Consider the following 20299-nt stretch of genomic DNA (forward strand, 5'->3'; position numbering starts at 1 on the left):
GTATTTAAATGGTTTTCAACCTCTCTCTGAATTTTAACCCTGAAAGAGCAAGGGTTTATAACAGTCATAGGTCTATTCTCTCTTGGAGGAGAAGCCTCAGCTAACCTATGTCTGGAGGACAACTCCTCTGACACCCAGGCTGCTATATCAGTCTTTCTGTCAGCGTATGAAACCAGGAACGCAACTTTCGTTTTAGAAGTGTGTGTGGTGGAGGGGGGAACCTTTTTTAATATATATATATCTCTTTTTAATCCGGTCGGATCAACACTCCAAACAGCCTCCCTGGAGCAACACTCCAAACAGCCTCCCTGGATCAACACTCCAAACAGCCTCCCTGGATCAACACTCCAAACAGCCTCCTTGGATCAACACTCCAAACAGCCTCCCTGGATCAACACTCCAAACAGCCTCCCTGGATCAACACTCCAAACAGCCTCCCTGGATCAACACTCCAAACAGCCTCCCTGGATCAACACTCCAAACAGCCTCCCTGGATCAACACTCCAAACAGCCTCCCTGGAGCAACACTCCAAACAGCCTCCCTGGAGCAACACTCCAAACAGCCTCCCTGGATCAACACTCCAAACAGCCTCCCTGGAGCAACACTCCAAACAGCCTCCCTGGATCAACACTCCAAACAGCCTCCCTGGAGCAACACTCCAAACAGCCTCCCTGGATCAACACTCCAAACAGCCTCCCTGGATCAACACTCCAAACAGCCTCCCTGGATCAACACTCCAAACACCCTCCCTCGATCAACACTCCAAACAGCCTACTTGACCGCTCGGAGATGTCCGCATGGTCCTAAAGCACACCGTTGCCTCGTTTTGTATCACATTCCAATGATAAAACTGTGGCTGACAAAAAAAAATAAAAAAAATATGCAATTTCAGAATGTGGGGGAGACATGTCCCCAGTGAAAGTTATCCTTCAGTTTCCTACATGGGGCCCCGTCTATAATTGTACATGGAGAATGGCCCTATACCTCCTGGACCTCTAGTGTATCCGACACTCAGGCTAGGGGTATACCTGTGTGGGGCAGAAACCTTTTAACCTCTTTGGAATTGAACCGGAAAGCTGTATAGGTTAACACGCTTTAGGGAGGCTCGTGGCCCTACACCTCCTCTCTCTGTCCCCAGAGCCTTTAAAAAAAAAAAAAAAAACATTTTTATTAAAATTCTTACTCTTACATCTCAGAGCTTTTGGATTCCTTTTTGTGGTTGCTTTGGAAGCGCATCTGACCACGGAATCACACAACTTTTTAGTTTAGGAATGTTAACCTTTAATCTGATTTTCTGTTGCGTTTAAATCCATTTTATATGCATGCTTATGGTGTTAATAGTGATTCACTTTTCTCAAGTCGATAAGTGGCACTTGCCACTTTGGCTAAAGGGACAGCAGCCGGTGAACTCGTGATGTTCTGTTCAGGGTGCGTAAAGTCCTTTTTAACTTTCCTTGCTAGCTAACAATTCAAGCTTTGTTTGTGATAATCTGCAAACGAGTGTGGCACAGTAGAGCATGATGCCAACATTTTAGAGTAATGTAGTACAGTTTCATATGACACTACTGACCTTTTTCAGCCCTGCCAATCTCTAAAGAACCTTCTGGCGCCTGTTTTATAAAATGTTTATAAAAAGTAATTTGTGTGTTTTATAAATTCAGCTGAATTGAAGCAACAGCCACAAGTCTCTTGTATGAGCTGGTCTAATAATATCCATTTCACTTTCATGCTCGGATCAGCTGTGTTCATCCAGCTACAGCGTTCTGATATATGGTATCCCAAGTGCATTTCCTCAGCTTGTCTCAGAGAGAAACATGTAATCATGGGTTGAATCACTTTCACGTAGCCCTAGCTGGGGAGCCGGGCCACGCGAACCCCCTAGCTGGGGAGCCGGGCCACGCGAACCCCCTAGCTGGGGAGCCGGGCCACGCGAACCCCCCTAGCTGGGGAGCCGGGCCACGCCACGCGACCCCCTAGCTGGGGAGCCGGGCCACGCGACCCCCCCTAGCTGGGGGAGCCGGGCCACGCGAACCCCCTAGCTGGGGAGCCGGGCCACGCGAACCCCCCTAGCTGGGGAGCCGGGCCACGCGAACCCCCTAGCTGGGGAGCCGGGCCACGCGAACCCCCTAGCTGGGGAGCCGGGCCACGCGAACCCCCTAGCTGGGGAGCCGGGCCACGCGAACCCCCCTAGCTGGGGAGCCGGGCCACGCGAACCCCCCCCTAGCTGGGGAGCCGGGCCACCCGAACCCCCCCCCTAGCTGGGGAGCCGGGCCACCCGAACCCCCCTAGCTGGGGAGCCGGGCCACCCGAACCCCCCTAGCTGGGGAGCCGGGCCACGCGAACCCCCCTAGCTGGGGAGCCGGGCCACGCGAACCCCCCTAGCTGGGGAGCCGGGCCACGCGAACCCCCCCCAGCTGGGGAGCCGGGCCACCCGAACCCCCTAGCTGGGGAGCCGGGCCACCCGAACCCCCTAGCTGGGGAGCCGGGCCACCCGAACCCCCTAGCTGGGGAGCCGGGCCACCCGAACCCCCTAGCTGGGGAGCCGGGCCACGCGAACCCCCTAGCTGGGGCTGATCTAGCAGATCATAATCTGTTCAAAGCTAATCACTATCAAAGCGTTATCCCAGGGTTCCCCAACAGGCATCGGTGGACATAAAGGACTGTAAAATCACCAGAAGCTCAGTGATTTTAATTTAGGAAATATGTTCCCAAGTATTCCAACTCATAAATATAGAGGCATATATGAACGTATCCCAATGTAATTAAGGATTTGAAATGATTCATTTTTTCTATATTGTCAAATGCTATATCCTAGTATAGTTATATGCCCCCATCAATATCAATGAGGCTGTAGTGGGTTGAGAGCTTCAAGTTCCTCGGTGTCCACATCACTGAAGATCTATCGTTGTCCAAACTAGAGGTTGACCGATTTATGATTTTTCAACACCGATACCGATTTTATTGGAGGACCCAAAAAAAACAATACCGATTAATCAGACTTTTTTAAAAATATATTATTATTTTTGTGTATTTATTTATTTATATATTTATATATATATATCACTTATTTATTTGTAATAATTACAACAATACTGAATGAACACTTATTTTAACTTAATACATAATCTATTTAGTCTCAAATAATGAAACATGTTCAATTTGGTTTAAATAATGCAAAAACACAGTGTTGGAGAAGAAAGTAAAAGTGCAATATGTGCCATGTAAAAAAAAGCTTCCTTGCTCAGAACTTATGAAAGCTGGTGGTTCAATATTCCCAGGTAAGAAGTTTTAGGTTGTAGTTATTATAGTAATTATAGGACTATTTCTCTCTATACCATTTGTATTTCATATACCTTTTGACTATTGGATGTTCTTATAGGCACTTTAGTATTGCCAGCCTAATCTCAGGAGTTGATAGGCTTGAAGTCATAAACAGCGCTGTGCGTCAAGCATTGCTAAGAGCTGCTGGCAAACAGTAAAGTTTGAATTAATGCTTATGAGCCTGCTGCTGCCTACCACCACTCAGACTGCTTTATCAAATATGAAATCATTTCAGAAACAAAACGTTTATTCTTTCAGTGAAATACGGAACCGTTCCGTATTTTATCGAACGGGTGGCATCCCTAAGTCTAAATATTGCTGTTACATTGCACAACCTTCAATGTTATGTCATAATTATGTAAAATTCAGACAAATTAGTCCTGACTCTGTGTGCAATGAACGCAAGAGAAGTGACACAATTTCCCTAGTTAATATTGCCTGCTGACATGAATTTCTTTTTTACTAAATATGCAGGTTTAAAAAAAAAATATACTTCTGTGTATTGATTTTAAGAAAGGCATTGATGTTTATGGTTAGGTACATTTCGTGCAACGATTGTGCTTTTTTCACGAATGCGCTTTTGTTAAATCATCACCCGTTTGCCGAAGTAGGCTGTGATTCGATGATAAATTAACAGGCACCGCATCGATTATATGCAACGCAGGACAAGCTAGTTAACGTAGTAATATCATCAACCATGTGTAGTTAACTAGTGATTATGTTAAGATTGATTGTTTTTTTTACAAGATACGTTTCATGCTAGCTAGCAACTTACCTTGGCTCCTTGCTGCACTCGCGTAACAGGTGATCAGCCTGCCACACAGTTCCCACGTGGAATGCAATGTAATCGGCCATAATCGGCATCCAAAAATGCAGATTACCGATTTGTTATGAAAACTTGAAATCGGCCCTAATTAATCGGCCTCTAGTCCAAACACACCAACACAGTTGTGAAGAGGGCACGATAACGCCTCTTCCCCCTCAGGAGGCTGAAAAGATTTGGCATGGGTCCTCAGATCCTCAAAAAGTTCTAACTAGGCCACTCAGGAACATTCAACGTTGTCTTGGTAAGCAACTCCAGTGTATATTTGGCCTTGTGTTTTAGGTTATTGTCCTGCTGAAAGCTGAGTTTGTCTCCCAGTGTCTGTTGGAAAGCAGACTGAACCAGGTTTTCCTCTAGGATTTTGCCTGTACTTAACTCTCTTCCGTTTATTTTGCATAAAGAAACTCCCTAGTCCTTGCCGATGACAAGCATACCCATAACATGATGCAGTCACCACCATCCTTGAAAATATGAAGAAATGGTACTCGGTGATGTTGGATTTGCCCCAAACATAACACTTTGTATTCAAGACAAGAAGTGAATAAAAAATACAGTATTAGACAATTCCACAAATACAATTTTTAAGAAGGCATAGCTGTTAATTGAAATGCATTCCTGGTGACTACCTCATGAAGCTGGTTGAGAGAATGCCAAGAGTGTCATCAAGGCAAAGGGTGTCTACTTTGAAGAATCTAACATCTATTTAGATTTTTGGGTTACTACATGATTCCATATGTGTTTTTTCATAGTTTTGATGTCTTCACTATTATTCTACAATGTAGAAAATAGTAAAAATAAAGAAAAACCCTTAAATGAGTAGGTGTGTCCAAACTTTTGACTGGTACTGTATACTGTGTGTGTGTGTGTGTGTATATTTTTTTACCCCTTTTTCTCCCCAATTTCATGGTATCCAATTGGTAGTTACAGTCTTGTCCCATTGCTGCAACTCCCGTATGGACTCGGGAGAGGCGACGGTTGAGAGCCATCCCACCTCTGAAACACAACCCTGCCAAGGCGCACTGCTTCCTGACACAACGCCCACTTAACCCGGAAGCCAGCCTTTGGCCGGCCCGCCAAACCCTCCCCTAACCCGGACAACGCTGGGCCAATTGTGCGCCGCCTCATGGTCTCCTGGTCGTGGCTGGCAGCGACACAGGATCGAACTCGGCTCTGTAGTGACGCCTTAGACCGCTTGGGAGGCCCAAAACCCCCAAAGTGCATTTCTTTGCCACATTTTTTGTAATATTAGACTGAACAGGAATATTAACACGTCATGTAAAGTGTTCGTCCCATGTTTCAAGAGCTAAAATAAAAGAACCCAGAAATGTTCCATACGCACAAAAAGCTAATCTCTCTAAAATGTTGTGCACACATTTGTTTACATCCCTGTTACTGTGCATTTCTCCTTTGTCAAGATAATCCATCCACCTGACAGGTGTGGCATATCAAGAAGCTGATTAAACAGCATGATCATTACACAGGTGCACCTTGTGCTGGGTAAAAAAAATAAAAATAAAAATAAAAAGCCACTCTAAAATGTGCAGTTTTGTCATACAACTCAATGCCACAGATGTGTCAAATTGAGGGAGTGTGCAATTGGCATGCTGACTACAGGAATGTCCATCACAGCTGTTGCCAGATAATTGAATGTTAATTTCTCTACCATAAGCCACCTCCAACATTGTTTTAGAGAATATGGTAGTACGTCCGACTGGCCTCACAACCGCAGACCAAGTGTAAGCACGCCAGCCCAGGACCTCTTCATCCAATTTCCTCACCTGCAGGATCATCTGAGATCAGACAGCTGATGAAACTAGGTTTGCACAAACTGTCAGAAACCGTCTCGTGAAAGCTAATCTGCGTGCTCGTCTTCCTCACCAGGGTCTTGACCTGACTGCAGTTGGGCGTCGTAAACGACTTCTTCAGTGGGCAAATGGTCACCTTTTGATGGCCACTGGCACGCTGGAGAAGTGTGCTCTTCACGGTTACCAGGCAGATGGCAGACGACGTCATGATGCATATCTGTATTCCCAATCGTGAAATCCATAGATTAGGGTCTAATGAATTTATTTCAGTTGACTGATTTCCTTATGAACTGTAACTCAGGAAAATCTTTGAAATTGCTGCTTGTTAAAAAAAAAATATATATATATTTTTGATCAATGTACTTTAGTGTCTTTTATTTCAAACAGGATGCCTGTTTTTGGAATATTTTTATTCTGTACAGGCTTCCTTTTTCACTCTGGTGACTTTAAAACAGTTACAGAGCCAATAAACTCTTAACTGGTTTCCTTCCTCTCCGGCAACTGAGTCAGGAAGGACGCCTGTATCTTTGTAGTGACTGGGTGTATTGATACAACATCCAAAGTGTAATTAATAACTTCACCATGCTCAAAACTCTTATTTCTACCAATAGGTGCCCTTTGCGAAGCACTGGTAAAACCTCCCTGGTCTTTGTGGTTGAATCTGTTTGAAATTCACTGCTCGACTGAGGGACCTTACAATTAACCGTATGTGTGGGGTACAGAGATTGGGTGTCATTTAAACAAATCATAAACACTGTTCGTGCACACAGAGTCCATGCAACTTTATTATTTGACTTATTAAGCACATTTTTACCCCTGAACTTTAGGCTTGCCGTAACAAAAGGGTTTAATACCTATTGACATTTAAGCTTTTCATTTTTGATTAATTTGTTAACATTTCTAAAAACATAATTCCACTTTGACGTGTGTGTGTGTGTGTAGGCCAGTGACACAATCTCAATGTAATCAATTTTAAATTCAGGCTGTAACACAATAAAATGTGCAGTATGTCTTGGCCAATGAATACTTTCTCTAGACACTGTATATGTACATTAATACCTCCACTACCTCGTACCCCTGCACATCGGCTCGGTACTGCTACTCCTGGTATATACAGCGCCTTCAGGAAGTATTCATACCCTTTTACGTCTTGTAGTTTTACAGCCTGAATAAAACCCATTTATTACATAGAGATTTTGATCTACACACAATACCCCATTTTTTTTATTTTTATATATAACCTTTATTTAACTAGGCAAGTCAGTTAAGAAGAAATTCTTATTTACAATGACAGCCTAGGAACAGTGGGTTAACTGCCTTGTTTAGGGGCAGAACAACAGATTTGTACCTTGTCAGCACAGGGGATTTGATCTAGCAACCTTTCGGTTACTGGCCCAACGCTCTAACCACTAGGCTACCCTGCCGCCCCATAATATCAAAGTGGAATTTTGTTAGACATAAAAAAAATGAATGAATAGAATATGTTAACTTAAATGTATGGATAGATCCCTTGGTCTGGAACAGTGTTATTTTCAAGCCAGGTCACAGCAAAACATGCCATAACTCCTCTCAGCAGTGAAACCAAGTACACAACAACGTCCGTTCATCTCTCTAATGGGCTAACTAGCTACTAATTGGTGTGATTTGTGTTTGGTTGACTTTGGTGACTCCAGCTGTTTTGACGACGTGACAGAACAGAACCCCATCCCTAGCCGTCAAAGCTGGACCGTCTTAGGACTATGCTGACTGTAATTAAGGTCTTAATTTAAGACCAGCAGACCAGTTGTCACAAGATGGAGAGCAGCAGTAGGCTAAGCTTACGTCCCATATTGGCACCCTTATTCCCTATGTAGTACACTACTTTAGAGCAGGACCCATAGGGAACAGGAAGCCATACGGGAACGTAGGCTAATAATGGTAACTTCTCTCCTTGGCTTTAACTTGAATCATTCAACCGATCTGATCACAAAGGCTGTGTTTTACACAGGCAGCCCAGTTATTGGCAAAAAGATCTGATCCGATTTGGTCAAAAGACAAATGAGTGGTAAAAGATCAGAATTGGGCTGCCTGTGTAAAACACAGCCATAGACTTTCCGTCTCCAATATGGAGGACATGGGATCCCGACCCAAATGACATTAGCTGAGCTGAGGAAAGCTTCATTGGTTTGGCTAATAGCCTCGGACAACGTTATGTATGGGAATGGCGTGTTTATAGTCAGCTGTTGTTGGTATAGCGGTAAATGTACATGTTCAGATTAGGCAATGGATGGTCTAGACAACAGTCTAGATCCCAGTCCCAGTGTGGCCCGTTGTAGGCCCGGTGTGGCCCGTTGTAGGCCCGGTGTGGCCCGTTGTAGGCCTGTTATATAACTCAATATAGAGTCAAAGTACACCGTGTTTATAGCCCCTCAAAAGGCTTAAACCATTAGCCTAGGAAGTTTTAGTTCAGAATTGGTTCATTCAAAGTTAATTAAGGCTGAATTAGCTGTTTAGTTTCGTGATATTTATTATCCGTGTGTGTGTGTGTGTGTGTGTGTGTGTGTGTGTGAACATACATTTTAAAAAAAGTGCATTCGGAAAGTATTCAGACCCCATGACTTTTCCAGCCTTATTCATAAAAAAAAATATATATAAATGTATTTTACTCCCTTTTTCTCCCCAATTTCGTGATTACAGTCTTGTCTCATCGCTGCAACTCCCCAACGGGCTCGGGAGAGGCGAAGGTCGAGTCATGCGTCCACCGAAACATGACCCGCCAAACCGCGCTTCTTAACACCCACCCGCTTAACCCGGAAGCCGGCTGCACCAATGTGTCGGAGGAAACACTGTTCAACTGACGACCGAAGTCAGCCTGCAGGTGCCCGGCCCGCCACAAGGAGTCGCTAGAGCGGGATGAGGCAAGTAAAGCCCCCCCGGGCCAAACCCTACCCTAACCCGGACGACGCTGGGCCAATTGTGCGGTCACGGCCAATAATGACACAGCCTGAGATCGAACCTCAGGCTGTAGTGACGCCGCAACACTGCGATGCAGGGCCTTAGACTGCTGCACCACTCGGGAGGCCGTAACTTTTTTCCCCTCATTGTAGAATAATGCTGTATGTAATCCAATCTACACACAATACCCCATAATGACAAAGCGAAAATCTTTTTATTTTTTTGAAAATGTATTAAAAACAAAAATACCTTATTTACGTAACTATTCAGACCCTTTGCTATGAGACTCGAAATTGAGCTCAGGTGCATCCTGTTTCCATTGATCATCCTTGAGATGTTTCTACAACTTGATTGGAGTCCACCTGTGGTAAATTCTATTGATTGGACATGATTTGGAAAGGCACACACCTGTCTATATAAGGTCCCACAGTTGACAGTGCATGTCAGAGCAAAAACCAAGCCATGAGGTTGAAGGAATTGTCCGTAGAGCTCCGAGACAGGATTGTATCGAGGCACAGATCTGGGGAAGGGTACCAAAAATATTTCTGGAGCATTGAAGGTCCACAAGAACACAGTGGACTCCATTTTTAAGTAGAAGTTTAGAACCATCAAGACTCTTAGTAAACTTAGTAATCGGGGGGGAAAGGGCCTTGGTCAAGGAGGTGACCAAGAACCCGATGGTCACTCTGACAGAGTTCCTCAGTGGCCAACGTTCCAGAAGGACAACCATCTCTAAAGGAACTCCACCAATCAGGCCTTCATGGTAGAGCGGCAAGACGGAAGCCACTCCTCAGTAAAAGGCACATGACAGCCCGCTTGGAGTTTGCCAATAGGCACCTAAAGGACTTTCATACCATGAGAAACAAGATTCTCTGGTCTGATGAAACCAAGATTGAACTCTTTGGCCTGAATGCCAAGCGTCACACCTGGAGGAAACCTGGCACCATCCCTACGGTGAAGCATGGCGGTGGTGGCAGCATCATGCTGTGCAGGATGTTTTTCAACGGCCAGGGACCGGGAGACTAGTTAGGATCGAAGGGCAAGATGAACGGAGCAAAGTACAGAGAGATCGTTGACGCAAACCTGCTCCAGAGCGCTCAGCATCTCCGACTGGGGCGGAGGTTCACCTTCCAACAGGACACCTTCCCCAGCCAAGACAGCGCAGGAGTGTGTGTATATAGATAGATATACACATACAGGGCACTGTTTCAAATTGTCAGAAAAATAATACTGATAATAACCAAATTTTTATTGATCTCCTTGTTTATATTAATAAGATGATATCATTAGTAAGGCTTAGTATAGCAGCTTTGTATCACCACCATGGAGCTGTAGGCCTAAGAGCGCATTGTGCCTAGTTTTAATACTGTAACTTACTTAGGCCAATATATATTTAATGCTTATATAGGCTACTGTATCGGTCATTAATTAACGTCATCACACAGCATAGGAGTCATTCATGATTTCAAATGCAATCAAGAATTTTAGATTTTAAAATAAAATAAAAGAGAGCCTAGAGTAATTAGCTTAACGTAAACAATAAATAAACAATTTCGGGAAATTGCATTCACCAATGAATTAGACTTTTTTTGTTGTTGTTGTCAATAAAGGTTTTATAAACAACAACATTACAACACTCTCTGGTGTAATAATTTATTTTGTGTTTACATTGTTCCAAACGTTCAGAACAATGATATTGTAACCTAACAGCACCTGTTTGGTACATATAATATGAACGCAGTGCTTGTTCCTTACCTTACCTTTTGATCTCCAGTATATTCCCCTACTAGTCAAATTCCCAACATCTGACTTCCCCTTTTTACCTCATGATCAACCAGTAGCCTAAACACAAGTTTATTTGCCACGTCCCCTGCATCCATTTTGCTTTTATGGTGTTTGGAGTTTATTATAGGCAATTTATTGATGTGATTTATGATATGCTATAGGTCACGTGCACGTGATGCATACATGTGTCACGTAAAGAGAGCAAAGGTTCAGGGCTGAGGGGAATGTTTTTCCTAAACAAATGAGGGATTTCGGTAATGGAACTTTTCGGTTCAGAAATGGCTGTAATTCTATTTGCCGCTTCAGCAACACGGGACAGCGAGATAAACACTATGGTGGTCGCTGCAGCAGGGAGGAGAGAGACAACGTGTGCTAGTTAGTCACTCGCTGTCTTTTTTTTGAGAGAGAGAGAGAGAGAGAGAGAGAGACGTTGGACTCCATCTAGTCATTTTTTATTTTCAATTGAATTAAAGCATCAGACAAGCTAAGTGAATATAGTTGATTTGATTAAAGCACATTATGATTTGTCTAAAATATGGAAAAATCCTATTTTTTTTTTTTTTTCATTTTTATTTCAACCAATCAATTAGTCGAAAGAACAGAGGACTCTTGGTCGACCCAAGATTTAAAAATTTTTTTGTCGGGGACAGCCCTACTGTGCATTCAAATTGCCAAGGATTTAAAATGCATTTGGGTTCATTGTCCATAACACGTCGCCATGCACGTAGTCTGTGGTTGTGAGGCCTGTTGGATGTAATGCCAGGGCGGCGTATGGTAGGGAAATTATTATTCAGTTGTCTGGCAACAGCTCTGGTGGACATTTCTGCAGTCAGCATGCCAATTGCACACTCCCTCAACACAAACATCTGTGGCATTGAGTTGTGTGACAGAAAACTGTTAATTTTAGAGTGGCCTTTTACTGTCCCCAGCACAAGGTGCACCTGTGTTATGACCATGCTATTTCATCTACTTGTTGATATGCCACACCTGTCAGGTGGATGGATTATCTTGGCAAAGGAGAAATGTTCACTAACAGCGATGGAAACAAATTTGTGCACCAAATTTGAGAGCAATAAACTTTTGGGGGGATTTATTGAAATTGATTGAGATTTGAATGTTCTGCGTTTGAGGACCCCCACACACACACACCCCTCTTTTTGGTGGTGATAGAATTTAGACGGCAGTTTTTCCTCCATGACAACTTATGGAGAACTGCAGGAAATGAGCTTTAATTAAACCTGCCAAATTCTCTCCACCAACGAGGGGTGTGAATAGTTTGTGTCATGAACAGTGCTTGTGCCCATAGAAATAGACGTGACGTGTGGGGGGGGGGGAGAATGTTCTCCAATGCTGAAAGTGGGGGGCCCCCAAGCGAATATGTTTGGGAACCTCTGCACTGAGCTATGCAACGACAGGACAACTGCTGATGCACTACCCTGTTTTAGAAATGGCACTCGGTACATTCTACTATTACAACTTTTAAGAGGAAGTTGAAAGCCGGACTGAGTAACTAAAATACGTGGTTCCCACAGCTTTGTACCGCGGCTCTACACTACAGAGGATACATAACTATAACAGATGATGTACCAGGTCAAATGAATTCCATTGTTTTTTAACCTAACCTTCTCTTGCTCTCTCTCTCTCTTTGCCCTCTCTCTCCCTCTCTCCTCTCCCTCTACCTCTACCTCTCCCAGGTCCTTTTACAGATGTCGTCACCACCAACCTGAAGCTGAAGAACCCATCTGACAGGAGAGTATGTTTCAAAGTGAAGACCACAGCTCCTAGGAGATACTGTGTACGGCCCAACAGCGGCATCATAGATGCAGGCGCCACCGTCACCATCTCTGGTGAGTCAAACGGGTCCACAGTCCATGGGACTCTCAGGCTGGAGTTACATACTATTGGAATTCTATTGCAAACCATCCCCGTATCTAATGAGCTTGTACTGTTTTTCCCCACTGCACAGTCCACGGTGCCAGTTTTCCCCCACTACACAGTCCACGGTGCCAGTTTTCCCCACTGCACAGTCCACGGTGCCAGTTTTCCCCACTGCACAGTCCACGGTGCCAGTTTTCCCCACTGCACAGTCCACGGTGCCAGTTTTCCCCACTGCACAGTCCACGGTGCCAGTTTTCCCCACTGCACAGTCCACGGTGCCAGTTTTCCCCCACTGCACAGTCCACGGTGCCAGTTTTCCCCACTGCACAGTCCACGGTGCCAGTTTTCCCCACTGCGCAGTCCACGGTGCCAGTTTTCCCCCACTGCGCAGTCCACGGTGCCAGTTTTCCCCCACTGCGCAGTCCACGGTGCCAGTTTTCCCCCACTACGCAGTCCACGGTGCCAGTTTTCCCCCACTACGCAGTCCACGGTGCCAGTTTTCCCCCACTACGCAGTCCACGGTGCCAGTTTTCCCCCACTACGCAGTCCACGGTGCCAGTTTTCCCCCACTACGCAGTCCACGGTGCCAGTTTTCCCCACTACACAGTCCACGGTGCCAGTTTTCCCCCACTACACAGTCCACGGTGCCAGTTTTCCCCCACTACACAGTCCACGGTGCCAGTTTTCCCCCACTCGCAGTCCACGGTGCCAGTTTTCCCCACCACGCAGTCCACGGTGCCAGTTTTCCCCACCACGCAGTCCACGGTGCCAGTTTTCCCCACCACGCAGTCCACGGTGCCAGTTTTCCCCCACTGCACAGTCCACGGTGCCAGTTTTCCCCCACTGCACAGTCCACGGTGCCAGTTTTCCCCCAATACACAGTCCACGGTGCCAGTTTTCCCCAACACACAGTCCATGGTGCCAAACTGCAACACCATTATTCCTTCGTTTTTATGATGTGATGGAGGGTTCTGATGAATGATAAATTGTTCCTGAAGTAGGAATGGGATTTTAACTACGTTCATTCAGATTGTCCTGCTCTAATTAACATGATCAATGAACAATCTGGTCCTTTCAAATGAAATTATAGCATAATTCAAGCATTGTTTTTTTGTTGTTGCTGGAATGTGTGTGTGACTTTGTCTTCAATCTATTTCAGTAATGCTCCAGCCCTTTGACTACGACCCCAATGAGAAAAGTAAACACAAATTCATGGTCCAGAGCATCTTTGCTCCGCCTAATGAGTCTGAACTCGACGTTATGGTGAGTCATCTAGTTCTTACAGTCCTCTACCACTGCTGGAGTGGTTTCTCCCTGTTCCTGTGTGGCTCGGTAGGTAGGGCGCGGCTCGGTTGGTAGGTAGGGCGCGGCTCGGTTGGTCGGGCTCGGTTGGTAGGGCTCGGTTGGTAGGTAGGGCGCGGCTCGGTTGGTCGGGCGCAGCTCGGTTGGTAGGGCTCGGCTCGGTTGGTAGGGCGGTCGGTTGGTAGGGCGCGGCTCGGTTGGTAGGGCGCGGCTCGGTTGGTAGGGCGCGGCTCGGTTGGTAGGGCGCGGCTCGGTTGGTAGGGCGCGGCTCGGTTGGTAGGGCGCGGCTCGGTTGGTTGGGCGCGGCTCGGTTGGTTGGGCGCGGCTCGGTTGGTAGGGCTCGGTTGGTAGGGCTCGGTTGGTAGGGCGCGGCTCGGTTGGTTGGGCGCTGTTGGTAGGGCTCGGTTGGTAGGGCGCGGCTCGGTTGGTAGGGCGCGCCTCGGTTGGTAGACCATGAAGCTTGCAACACCAGGATTGTGGGTTTGATTCCCATGGGAGACCAGTACAAACAAGTAACACAATATATGCACTCACTACTGTTGTGGCTCTGGATCAGAGAGTCTTTTAAATGACTCACTACTGTAGTGGCTCTGGATCAGAGAGTCTTTTAAATGACTCACTACTGTAGTGGCTCTGGATCAGAGAGTCTGCTAAATGACTCTCTACTGTAGTAGCTCTGGATCAGAGAGTCTGCTAAATGACTCACTACTGTAGTGGCTCTGGATAAGAGAGTCTGCTAAATGACTCACTACTGTAGTGGCTCTGGATCAGAGAGTCTGCTAAATGACTCTCTACTGTAGTAGCTCTGGATCAGAGAGTCTGCTAAATGACTCACTACTGTAGTGGCTCTGGATCAGAGAGTCTGCTAAATGACTCACTACTGTAGTAGCTCTGGATCAGAGAGTCTGCTAAATGACTCACTACTGTAGTGGCTCTGGATCAGAGAGTCTGCTAAATGATTCACTACTGTAGTGGCTCTGGATCAGAGAGTCTGCTAAATGACTCACTACTGTAGTGGCTCTGGATCAGAGAGTCTGCTAAATGACTCACTACTGTAGTGGCTCTGGATCAGAGAGTCTGCTAAATGACTCACTACTGTAGTGGCTCTGGATCAGAGAGTCTGCTAAATGACTCACTACTGTAGTGGCTCTGGATCAGAGAGTCTGCTAAATGACTCACTACTGTAGTGGCTCTGGATCAGAGAGTCTGCTAAATGACTCACTACTGTAGTGGCTCTGGATCAGAGAGTCTGCTAAATGACTCACTACTGTAGTGGCTCTGGATCAGAGAGTCTGCTAAATGACTCACTACTGTAGTGGCTCTGGATCAGAGAGTCTGCTAAATGACTCACTACTGTAGTGGCTCTGGATCAGAGAGTCTGCTAAATGACTCACTACTGTAGTGGCTCTGGATCAGAGAGTCTGCTAAATGACTCACTACTGTAGTGGCTCTGGATCAGAGAGTCTGCTAAATGACTCACTACTGTAGTGGCTCTGGATCAGAGAGTCTGCTAAATGACTCACTACTGTAGTGGCTCTGGATCAGAGAGTCTGCTAAATGACTCACTACTGTAGTGGCTCTGGATCAGAGAGTCTGCTAAATGACTCACTACTGTAGTGGCTCTGGATCAGAGAGTCTGTTAAATGACTCACTACTGTAGTGGCTCTGGATAAGAGAGTCTGCTAAATGACTCACTACTGTAGTGGCTCTGGATAAGAGAGTCTGCTAAATGACTCACTACTGTAGTAGCTCTGGATAAAAGAGTCTGCTAAATGACTCAAATGTAAACTCAAACCCTGTTCCTGGAGAGATACCCTCCTGTAGGTCTTAATGCCAACCCTCCTGTAGGTTTTGGCTCTAACCCTCCTGTAGGTTTTAATGCTAACCCTCCTGTAGGTTTTAATGCCAACCCTCCTGTAGGTTTTAATGCCAACCCTCCTGTAGGTTTTAATGCTAACCCTCCTGTAGGTCTTAATGCTAACCCTCCTGTAGGTTTTAATGCCAACCCTCCTGTAGGTTTTAATGCTAACCCTCCTGTAGGTTTTAATGCTAACCCTCCTGTAGGTTTTAATGCCAACCCTCCTGTAGGTTTTAATGCTAACCCTCCTGTAGGTTTTAATGCTAACCCTCCTGTAGGTTTTAATGCTAACCCTCCTGTAGGTTTTAATGCTAACCCTCCTGTAGGTTTTAATGCTAACCCTCCTGTAGGTTTTAATGCTAACCCTCCTGTAGGTTTTAATGCTAACCCTCCTGTAGGTTTTAATGCTAACCCTCCTGTAGGTTTTAATGCTAACCCTCCTGTAGGTTTTAATGCTAACCCTCCTGTAGGTTTTAATGCTAACCCTCCTGTAGGTTTTAATGCCAACCCTCCTGTAGGTTTTAATGCTAACCCTCCTGTAGGTTTTAATGCTAACCCTCCTGTAGGTTTTAATGCTAACCCTCCTGTAGGTTTTAATGCTAACCCTCCTGTAGGTTTTAATGCTAACCCTCCTGTAGGTTTTAATGCTAACCCTCCTGTAGATTTTAATGCTAACCCTCCTGTAGGTTTTAATGCCAACCCTCCTGTAGGTTTTGGCTCTAACCCTCCTGTAGGTTTTGGCTCTAACCCTCCTGTAGGTTTTAATGCCAACCCTCCTGTAGGTTTTAATGCTAACCCTCCTGTAGGTTTTAATGCCAACCCTCCTGTAGGTTTTAATGCTAACCCTCCTGTAGGTTTTAATGCTAACCCTCCTGTAGATTTTAATGCCAACCCTCCTGTAGGTTTTAATGCCAACCCTCCTGTAGGTTTTAATGCTAACCCTCCTGTAGGTTTTAATGCTAACCCTCCTGTAGGTTTTAATGCTAACCCTCCTGTAGGTTTTAATGCTAACCCTCCTGTAGGTTTTAATGCCAACCCTCCTGTAGGTTTTAATGCCAACCCTCCTGTAGGTTTTAATGCTGACCCTCCTGTAGGTTTTAATGCCAACCCTCCTGTAGGTTTTAATGCTAACCCTCCTGTAGGTTTTAATGCTAACCCTCCTGTAGGTTTTGGCTCTAACCCTCCTGTAGGTTTTGGCTCTAACCCTCCTGTAGGTTTTAATGCCAACCCTCCTGTAGGTTAATGCCAACCCTCCTGTAGGTTTTGGCTCTAACCCTCCTGTAGGTTTTGGCTCTAACCCTCCTGTAGGTTTTAATGCTAACCCTCCTGTAGGTTTTAATGCTAACCCTCCTGTAGGTTTTAATGTCAACCCTCCTGTAGGTTTTAATGCTAACCCTCCTGTAGGTTTTAATGCCAACCCTCCTGTAGGTTTTGGCTCTAACCCTCCTGTAGGTTTTGGCTCTAACCCTCCTGTAGGTTTTAATGCCAACCCTCCTGTAGGTTTTAATGCCAACCCTCCTGTAGGTTTTAATGCCAACCCTCCTGTAGGTTTTAATGCCAACCCTCCTGTAGGTTTTAATGCCAACCCTCCTGTAGGTTTTAATGCTAACCCTCCTGTAGGTTTTGGCTCTAACCCTCCTGTAGGTTTTAATGCCAACCCTCCTGTAGGTTTTAATGCTAACCCTCCTGTAGGTTTTAATGCCAACCCTCCTGTAGGTTTTAATGCTAACCCTCCTGTAGGTTTTGGCTCTAACCCTCCTGTAGGTTTTAATGCTAACCCTCCTGTAGGTTTTAATGCTAACCCTCCTGTAGGTCTTAATGCTAACCCTCCTGTAGGTTTTAATGCTAACCCTCCTGTAGGTTTTAATGCTAACCCTCCTGTAGATTTTAATGCCAACCCTCCTGTAGGTTTTAATGCCAACCCTCCTGTAGGTTTTAATGCCAACCCTCCTGTAGGTTTTAATGCTAACCCTCCTGTAGGTTTTAATGCTAACCCTCCTGTAGGTTTTAATGCTAACCCTCCTGTAGGTTTTAATGCCAACCCTCCTGTAGGTTTTAATGCTAACCCTCCTGTAGGTTTTAATGCCAACCCTCCTGTAGGTTTTAATGCTAACCCTCCTGTAGGTTTTAATGCTAACCCTCCTGTAGGTTTTAATGCCAACCCTCCTGTAGGTTTTAATGCCAACCCTCCTGTAGGTTTTAATGCCAACCCTCCTGTAGGTTTTAATGCCAACCCTCCTGTAGGTTTTGGCTCTAACCCTCCTGTAGGTTTTGGCTCTAACCCTCCTGTAGGTTTTAATGCCAACCCTCCTGTAGGTTTTAATGCTAACCCTCCTGTAGGTTTTAATGCCAACCCTCCTGTAGGTTTTAATGCCAACCCTCCTGTAGGTTTTAATGCCAACCACAGTTGTAACTAACGTGATTCAGCACATCAACCAGCTAATTATTAATAGCAGGTGCTCGATTTAAGATTGGAGAGAACCTTTCCAGGAGGCTCAGTTGGTAGGCCATGAAGCTTGCAACACCAGGATTGTAGGAGGCTAGTTCTCCAGGAGCAGGGTTGGAGAACCCTGTTCTAGAGGAACATACTGTAATGTTGTGCAACTTGCGCCCCAATGTATGATCTATGACAGCGATTCTCAACTGGTGGGTCGTGAACCAAATTTGAGGTTTTGAATGCGTCGTGAGTGTGAGTAAAAAATAAGTAATTGGGAATAACACTTTATGTCTTATATTTTTGTTCAGCTTATTTCTCTCAAATTTGGTGCGTAAATTTGTTTACGTCCCTGCTAGTGTGCATTTCTGCTTTGCCAAGAGAATTTATCCAGCTGACAGATTTGGCATATCAAGAAGCTGATTAAACGGCATGATCATTACACGGGTGTACCTTGTGCTGGGGGCAATAAAAAGCCACTCTAAAATTAACAGATTTGTCACACAACACATTGCCACAGATGTCTCAAGTTGAGGGAGTGTGCAATTGGCATGCAGACTGCAGGAATGTCCACCAGAGTTGTTGCCAGAGAATTGAATGTTAATTTCTCTGCCATACGCCGCCTCCAAAGTCGTGTTAGAGAATTTGGCAGTACGTCCAACCGCAGACCACGTGTAATCACGCCAGCCCAGGACCTCCACATCCGGCTTCTTCACCTGCGGGATCGTCTGAGACCAGCCACCCAGACAGCTGATTAAACTGTGGGTTTGCACAACTGAAGAATTTCTGCACAAACTGTCAGAAAACCGTCTCAGGGAAGCTCATCTGCATGCTCGTCGTCCCCAAGGTCTTGACCTGACTGCAGTTCGGCATCGTAACTGACTTCAGTGGGCAAATACTCACCTTCAATGGCCACTGGCACGCTAGAGAAGTGTGTTCTTCACGGATGAATCCCGGTTTCAACTGTACCGGGCCGATGGCAGACGTTGTGTATGGCGAGTGGTTTGCTGATGTCAGCATTGAAAAGAGTAGTGCTGACCCCATTTACTCCATTGTTTGGTCGATAGGCTGTTGGACATCCGATATTTTCAGTCTGGCAAATATATATTTAAAAAATAATAGGTGTCTCGTGGGCTGTCTTATTCACGCCCGCCTCAGTGGACCGGTCCGTTGCGGAGGCCCGTCTCAGTGGACCGGTCCGTTGCGGAGGCCCGTCTCAGTGGACCGGTCCGTTGCGGAGGCCCGTCTCAGTGGACCGGTCCGTTGCGGAGGCCCGTCTCAGTGGACCGGTCCGTTGCGGAGGCCCGTCTCAGTGGACCGGTCCGTTGCGGAGGCCCGTCTCAGTGGACCGGTCCGTGCGGAGGCCCGTCTCAGTGGACCGGTCCGTTGCGGAGGCCCGTCTCAGTGGACCGGTCCGTTGCGGAGGCCCGTCTCAGTGGACCGGTCCGTTGCGGAGGCCCGTCTCAGTGGAACCGGTCCGTTGCGGAGGCCCGTCTCAGTGGACCGGTCCGTTGCGGAGGCCCGTCTCAGTGGACCGGTCCGTCGCGGAGGCCCGTCTCAGTGGACCGGTCCGTTGCGGAGGCCCGTCTCAGTGGTCCGGTCCGTTGCGGAGGCCCGCCTCAGTGGTCCGTTGCGGAGGCCCGCCTCAGTGGACCGATCCGTTGCGGAGGCCCGCCTCAGTGGACCGATCCGTTGCGGAGGCCCGCCTCAGTGGTCCGTCGCGGAGGCCCGCCTCAGTGCACCGGTCCGTTGCGGAGGCCCGCCTCAGTGGACCGGTCCGTCGCGGAGGCCCGCCTCAGTGGACCGGTCCGTCGCGGAGGCCCGTCTCAGTGGACCGGTCCGTCGCGGAGGCCCGCCTCAGTGGACCGGTCCGTCGCGGAGGCCCGTCTCAGTGGACCGGTCCGTCGCGGAGGCCCGCCTCAGTGGACCGGTCCGTCGCGGAGGCCCGCCTCAGTGGACCGGTCCGTCGCGGAGGCCCGCCTCAGTGGACCGATCCGTTGCGGAGGCCCGCCTCAGTGGTCCGTCGCGGAGGCCCGCCTCAGTGGACCGGTCCGTCGCGGAGGCCCGCCTCAGTGGTCCGTCGCGGAGGCCCGCCTCAGTGGACCGGTCCGTCGCGGAGGCCCGTCTCAGTGGACTGGTCCGTTGCGGCACACCAGTA

At 46.8% G+C, this 20299-nt stretch overlaps 1 protein-coding gene across 2 annotated transcripts in view; it reads left to right on the forward strand.

Annotated features, from left to right (window-relative positions):
• The window catches only part of LOC106596674 (vesicle-associated membrane protein-associated protein A), a 57695-nt gene that overhangs the window by 12650 nt on the left and 24746 nt on the right, over positions 1–20299 (forward strand). For both annotated transcript variants that reach the window (XM_045714426.1, XM_045714427.1), the window contains exons 2-3: positions 12364–12516; positions 13707–13810. In XM_045714426.1, coding sequence (XP_045570382.1) covers positions 12364–12516; positions 13707–13810 — 257 coding nt within the window. The remainder of the gene's footprint in view (positions 1–12363; positions 12517–13706; positions 13811–20299) is intronic.

This window comes from Salmo salar, chromosome ssa03, assembly GCF_905237065.1.
Source record: "Salmo salar chromosome ssa03, Ssal_v3.1, whole genome shotgun sequence".
Classification (NCBI taxonomy): domain Eukaryota; kingdom Metazoa; phylum Chordata; class Actinopteri; order Salmoniformes; family Salmonidae; genus Salmo; species Salmo salar.